At 38.3% G+C, this 7,500-nt stretch overlaps 1 protein-coding gene across 1 annotated transcript; it reads right to left on the bottom strand.

Moving 5' to 3' along the window:
• Positions 1-3,700: 3,700 nt before the first annotated feature.
• On the bottom strand, positions 3,701-6,612 carry LOC135220101 (lactosylceramide 1,3-N-acetyl-beta-D-glucosaminyltransferase B-like). The gene is made up of 3 exons (XM_064257415.1): positions 6,412-6,612; positions 5,114-5,412; positions 3,701-4,429 (listed from the first exon to the last, which is right to left on the bottom strand). The coding sequence occupies exons 2-3, from the start codon at positions 5,204-5,206 to the stop codon at positions 3,845-3,847; spliced, it is 678 nt and encodes a 225-aa protein (XP_064113485.1). The 5' UTR covers positions 5,207-5,412; positions 6,412-6,612; the 3' UTR covers positions 3,701-3,844.
• Between the last annotated feature and the right edge of the window lie 888 nt (positions 6,613-7,500).

A 7,500-nucleotide genomic window follows, 5' to 3' on the forward strand; every position in this document is an offset into this window, starting at 1 on the left:
ATGCAACGTAAAAACACCATTCTTTCAAACCATCTTACCATCAATTAACATTTCGGCGCTGAATGACTTTTTAGGTCCCAGCGCTTGGCTGAATGCTATATAATCTGTACTTACAAACAATTAGGAACATATTTCCACTCGCTCGTTCTCAATCATCTCTCTCTGCATCTTCCCGCGGTCACTAGACATCATTACTTGCGTATCGATCTCGCACCATACCATGAAGCTTTTTTTCGTAATAAAGTGAATATTCTTTACTTTCTTGTGACTCTCTCTTAGCAAGCTTTCTGACGTACGTCAGCCTGGCAGTCTGAATCCCGTCAACCCCAGATGATTATTATTTTTGGGTTTTTGAAGTGTTTTCTTCGTACCTATACCTGTCACTTTCTCTGCCACCAGTATCTAAACACTTTCATCTGTTTTATTACTTATTAATTTTAAGAGAGAAGGAATAAATTAACTAGAAAATTTATATATATATATATACGTATATATATATTACGATCTCGACTCTCGAGATCGACAGGTTCTTAAAAATAATAAGCAATTGGGTTGTAATGACTGACGACAGGTGACAAACAAAGGAGGGAGGAGCATAACAAAACCAAAAAGTTACCTTAAAATTAATTTATTTACAAGAGTTAAATACATAATGTACAGTGAGTCAAGGTTCTGGGTGGCAAAAACACAAAAAATAATAAACTAACAATAATAATATGTAAAACAAGTCGAAGAATCAATAAAATCCACCCTTCAATAACAAAGCCAAAATAATGACAAAATAGGCTGTATAAGGGCAATAACAATCTGTAAATATAATAAATAGAAATAGGCAGCATAACAAATAATTAAAATTAACACTGAAGCGGCATAATGATACTCAGAGCAAAACGGGAACACTTCCTCAAACAATGAGGACAACAGTCCAATGCCGGACGATCAAGACAAAGCCGATACGACAACCACCTCGTCCTTGGAGACAATATGGACATCCTCCTCGAATGCTGGACGATCAAGACAGAGTTGATACAACAACCATCTCGTCCTCAGATACAGTATGGAGGTCCTCCTCGACCACTGGACGATCAAGACAAGGTTGATACAACCACCAACTCGTCCTCAGATACTCTCCGCTGCTCTGCTGCCAAGACTCTGCCTCTCTGAACCTGACTGGTCGTTCTGCCCACCAGAACCTGACTGACGAAGTTTGACGCCATCCAACAGACGTCAACTCGCCAGCAATTAAAAACAAAAAGAAAAAAACAAAGGAGGCAACAATCCACCTAAGGGAACAATCGGCAAACTATTTTTCCTAAATAATATCCACAGATATTATATATAGATATATATATATATATATATATATAAATATACGTATATATAATATATATATTCCTAATAATATACCATATATATATATATATATCATATATATATACATATATATTATATCATATATATATATATAATATATATATATATATATATATATTACTATATATATATATATAATATATATGTAGTAAAGTATAAGAGGTCGAAAGGCCTTGCAGAACTCCATCGTTTCTCTCTCTCCTTCGTGTATTTTGTCTTTATTTATATATTCTCATGTCCCATATTTTTGTGATTCAGTTATACATATGCATACATACTTACATGTATATATATGTATGTTTATACACATGCACACACATTTATATATATACAAACATATATATTATAAATATAAAGTGATAGATTGATAACATCATTGAAAAGTTTTCCTCTATGTGTATTGCTCGCCGTGTGGTCTGAAGGCCTTTTCCATTTCGGCAGGGCCTGGTTAATGCCTAGGTACAGTGGAGATAAGGTCTACCTGTTAAAAACGAGGAAAACCTACTTTATTACTGGCTATTTCTTTTTTCCCACTGTTATCCATACATTAAGGGGTTGGTTGCCTGATCCGCCTTCTCCACGGCCTTCTATCATAGGTATCATCCTCCACCAAAACCTCTTCTCCTCTATATCTTCCGTCACTTTATCTCGCCATCTAATTCTCGATCTTCTTCCTCTAACCGGTTCCTCCCAAGCCCTCTTCACTCCTTCCTCGTCATCCATCCTCAACACATGCCCATGCCATCTCAATCGTGACGCTCTTATCACCTCTGTAATCTTTACTAAGCCTGTCCTTATTTCATCATTTTCCAATCTCTCAAGCATTAATATTCCCATAATCCACCTTAGCATTCTCATCTCTGTTCTTTCAAGCTTTACTTCCTCTTTTCTTCATAGAGTCTATGTTTCTGATCCATACATTAACACTGGTGTTATCACTGTATTGTATATCCTTGACGTTTAGCTTGTTTGGCATTTTCTTATCACACACTACTCCAGCTACCTCTCTCCACTTCCCACATGCAGTTTTATCCTACTGTCAACTTCAGCCTCACTTCCTCCCTCTTGACTTACAGTAGATCGTAAGTATCTGAACTTTTCCACCTGTTTTATCCTCAAGCCTCTTCTGTCTCGTATTACTGTTCTGTCTCTATCTTCCCTAATTGTCACCAAAACCTCTGTTTTATTCACATTCAACTTTAAACCACACTTCTGTAAAGACTCCTGCCAGTCTCCAACACTTCTCTGGAGGTCCTCCTCATTTTTAGCAGTAATCGCCAGATCATCGGTGCAATATCTTCACTCAACACATCCATGATCAGCACAAACATACTTTATTACTGGCTACACACAGCATCAAATATCGATACAGCACATAAACATGCGATATTGTATTTGGCTGTCGTTGCCAGAGAATCTTTATCGGCCAAGTTTATTTTTCTATTATCCAGTGGGCTCTGTAATGGCCCATCATGCTTGAGTGAAGGTGTGCTGTTATGTTTGCATGCGTGCTTGCAAGTGCACTAATGTTATCAGATAAATCAATCTTAGACCTTTTTCACAGCATCATGAGACCTATATCGTTTTCAGGTCTGAAAAACAAGAAGCTTAATTTCATTTATCAGTCTATTTCTGGATCTTTTAAAGCAGGATGTTATTTTCTTGATAAAGATATTTTGATTTCTTGAGGACTAGAACCTCTCTCTCTCTCTCTCTCTCTCTCTCTCTCTCTCTCTCTCTCTCTCTCTCTCTCTCTCTCATTTGTAATTGTAATGCTGAGCGTTCACCAGACTTATCTTGATGCAAATAATCCTTTTGATCCATAGCTTTGTTTTCATTTTTCACTCTTCCCATCTATCATATATTTATCCATTCTCTTGTTCGCAGGACCTGCTTCATCCCGTATTCTCGGATCATAGACAAAGACACCATTGTGAATATATAACTGGAATTAACTATTTAGATAAATGAGAAATTCGGCCAAAATTAATGCATGGTGCAAATTAGATGAATCCCCTCATCTAGATGTATTCGCTGATGGAAGTGTTTGTATGAATTAATATCCTGTTATTCCTCTGTGTTGTTAAACATCATAAGAACTTCCGTTCTTACTGAATTAAATACTTAACTTTGCCCCTGGAATTATCTGACCAGTTCTATAAATAGATTTCATCCGGATATTCCAACTAGGAATCTATAATAAGTACTGGAGAACTTGAGATTGGGTAAAACATGAATTAAGTGTCATTACTTTAAGTCAGGGGTCATTACTTTAAGTCAGGGAAACAGAAACCAAAGATATTAAAGTGAAACATTCTTTATTACGTTGAGAAATGACAACATAATCGTTGATGTCTGTAATGTATTGCTGCTAATATATTTTGAACCATGTTTTGCGAACAATGCAGATGCGTTGAGATGTTCGTTTGAAATTCCTATTTCAAGTATGCTACATAAGATAAGAATGTACTTACGGTTTATTTTTATATTTGTTCACAATCTTTTGCCAATAGTATCTCCGATCCCCTTTGATTTTGACCAAAGCATCATTGATGCTGTTGTCTTCCTCCCTTATACGATTCGACCTAAAACTGTCAGGGTCACCAATACGATTCGACCTAAAACCGTCAGGGTCACCAGATATGGTCAGATTAGCTTTCTCCGCCAAGACAGCGGTGATGTCAACATCATCATCGACTCCCGGTAAGGAATCTCCCTCTGACGCCTTCAACAATCGAGGAATAGCCTTCGTCGACAGAACCCAAACCTGCCCAGAGCAGGAGCCAGGATATCCAGAGGTAGGAGGTTCTTCACGACTGACAGACACTTCGCCTCCCTTCACTGCTTCGCCCTGTCGAGTGCTGCAGTAGAAGTGGTCAGTCTTGTTTACGTGGAAGTGTTGTAGGTTCGTGGTCAGTGAGGAAACGTCGATTAAGACGTCGTCATCAGCGCGAAGTGTCCACGGAACGTCTTGGCAGTGAGAATTGATCCAGGATAAGGCTGATACTGATAGTCCTTTGTAGCTCTGAGAGCGATAGTCGCCTGCAAGGTCCACCTACAATTGTCATCGCCAGATGTGAAAGGAACGAATAAGAGAAATATTAGTCTTTGGTGTTTTTTTTTTTCGTTCATTCGACGTCAAGGAGAGATTTCGATTTTCTTCATCGATACAGGTTAGCAACATCCATTTCAGTAAAACAGTGATTTTCACTGTGCGTTCTTAATCATTATACATTTACTTGGCATTCTGAAAATGAATGATAGGTGAAAGGAGCCTAGGACAATCAGGGATAAACTGTTGAAGTACTCGTTAAACTCGGGTAAATCTACACACCTTAAAAAAAAACTTACCAGTGACAAATAGAAAAAATACTGACATTCCAGATGTCTCTTTAGCACCTTAAAAAGCTTAACATTGACAAAGAACAAATACTGACCTTCACGATATATCTTTAGCACCTTCAAAAAGCTTAACAGTGACAAAGAGAAAATATACTGACCTGCAAGATATTCTGCAAGATATTACTGACACCTTCAAGAAAGCTTAATAGTGACAGAGAAAGATATGACCAGCGAGATATGACTTTAGCACCTTCAAAAAAAGCTGAACAGTGATTAAAAAAAAATTGACCTGCAAGATATCTCCGAAAAAAAAGTGGCCTGCAAGATACCTAAAAAAAAAAACTGACATGCAAGATATCTCAAAAAAAAAAAAAAAAAAAAAAAAAAAAAGACTGACCTGCAAGATATCTCCAAATTCTCTACTTTCTTCGAGAATGAGCTGCTGTTCCTCGTCGTTTTCAGGAACACCTGTCACAAAGATGACGGCCATATTACTGGTGGCACGTGCCCAGGTGTCTCTCGTGTCACTCTTCTGTTTTCAACTCTCTTGGTGGCACTGATGACGTATCCGATTACCTGCAAGTTCGGTCGACGCAGGCAGAAATCTTTCTCGTCTATCAAGTATAGAGTGGCTGTATCAGAATGGTTGTGATGCCTCTCTGTACTGCCGTTTGTGATCGCGAAGTCTTCGCGTACCTGTTAGGGGAAATAGGTGTCATTTCTTAAAGGAATTGAATGACCTTGGCATTTGACAGGATTATTTTCTTTGCCAAGGATGTGGCAATTTAGGTTTTCTATTTATTTCTTTCATTTATAGCCTGAATTTCAAGAATTTATTTAATTACGTCTTTGGGCTGTAAGAAAGAGTTGGCTATCTCTTAATATATGATATAAACATAAAATCCTCTGGGTTTTTTTATTTTATTTTATGTAGGAAAGAATCTTTGATGATCAGGTGTACACAAATTGACTTCTGCCTTTACAAGGGACAGGTTAAAGGATTTAGAAAACAAAGAAATGATATGAATAACTGACCGAATTATTAAAAAAAAAAAAAAAAAAAAAAAAAAACTTACACAAGGAGACTTGTGTTGTCAGCGCCCCCCAACCCCCTGGTATGAGGATGATAGAATGATACTCCATTGGACGATTGTGCATCCAATATAAATCTGGAGAACCAAGTACTTGTATTATAAACACATAAACACCCACCAGTTCCCCAGATTCAGATTGTCCCTGGAACCTTAAGTTATTCATTCTAAACTTAGCGCTTGACTTCAAATTCAGAATACCGATAACCCCGTATGGGAGGTAGTGCCATGACTGCTCTTCACGCGGTGTACTGTAAGAATGGCGTAAGGTTCTTTGCAGCGTCCCTTCGCCACCTATAGCTGCAGTCCCCATACGTTCCTATTACTATACGCCGTTCATATTATCTTTCATCTTACTTTCCACCCTCTCCTAACAGTTGTTTCCTAGTGCGACTGCGAGGTCTTCCTCTTGTTACACTTCTTAATCCTTCTTTAATCAATCTCCCTTTCATCCTAGAATGACCTCATAGGTGCCAGCGCTTGGCCTTTGCCCTAAATTCCCAAAACCCGATAGATCTGAAAGGGCTTAATGATATTCAAACATAACAGAGACTAAATTAGACGAGAAGGCATAAAACTGGCGAAGAAGTTTCGCCCAACTGACCTTGCTCAGGATGTGTTCGAAGTAACGATGTTGACTGTAAACTAAGGAAGCTGCAAGAAAGATCATCGTTGCAGAGACGAGGAAACCGTAACGAAGCAGAAATACCACTGTTGACACCTGGAGCTTCCAGTTCTCCATTGGTACCGGGAGATGGGTTTGTCTCGGCTGATCTCTCTCTCTCTCTCTGGTATTCTGTCGTTAGTTATATCGCGCTCATTTTTTTTTTCCGACGTTGTCCCCTGAAGGTCAAGTGACGTAGCTATAGTTTATTCCTTCGGTCCTTTGTATTTCTCGCCTGTATAGAATTGCACTAGCAACTTAACAAACTATCGATTTTTATTTTATTATGAAAAAAAAAAAACACACACAAACGCAACGTTGAGCACAAACAACGTCTTGAGTATCGATACGTGAATAAGCGCGCACACATAGATACATCACTAAATATTCTTATATTTGAACTTACATGTACGTATGTGTATTATGAATCTTCATAAGTACGTGTCCACACCATTCCAAATCTGTACAAAACTTTCGTTATGTGGAATTCGCATGTGTGGGACACAATAGACATGAATGTGGAATTCATATATGTGCGTGCACGACTATATAATTCATTTTGGTTACAGCAATCAAAACTAAATGCACAAACTATAATCAAGACGAATGATCTATTATACGATGATTTGTTTTCGAAGTTAAACGCAGCGATTGTCGGATACAGATGCCGCGGATGGTATCAGGTAAACAAAAGGTAAGAAGAATCTTCGCTCTTGTCACTGTTTGGTAATACAGGTTCTGGCTCGACGTGGATGCAACTCGGCAGGTCGGATGACATATCCTTCAGATTTTTGGCTTGTCTTTTCCTCAAGTCGCCGGATAACCCTGGCGCAAAATTCTCTCTCTCTCTCTCTCTCTCTCTCTCTCTCTCTCTCTCTCTCTCTCTCTCTCCAGAGAGTTGTTGCTTTATAGCACATAGCGTACCCACGCAGTAAATTAATTATTTTGCATCAAGCTTGTTATAACGTTGCAAAAATACGAACGTAAATAATATTGGACTCTCTCTCTCTCTCTCTCTTTCTCTCTCTC

This window comes from Macrobrachium nipponense, chromosome 1 (genome assembly GCF_015104395.2).
Source record: "Macrobrachium nipponense isolate FS-2020 chromosome 1, ASM1510439v2, whole genome shotgun sequence".
Taxonomy (NCBI): domain Eukaryota; kingdom Metazoa; phylum Arthropoda; class Malacostraca; order Decapoda; family Palaemonidae; genus Macrobrachium; species Macrobrachium nipponense.

What these genes read in the sequence shown, in the direction of transcription:
- LOC135220101 (XM_064257415.1), bottom strand. Translation starts at nt 5,206, where the DNA reads ATGGCCGTCATCTTTGTGACAGGTGTTCCTGAAAACGACGAGGAACAG. An exon ending in AATTTGGAGATATCTTGCAG is followed by an intron (nt 4,430 to 5,113) that starts GTCAGTCTTTTT and finishes TGACAATTGTAG; the next exon opens with GTGGACCTTGCAGGCGACTA.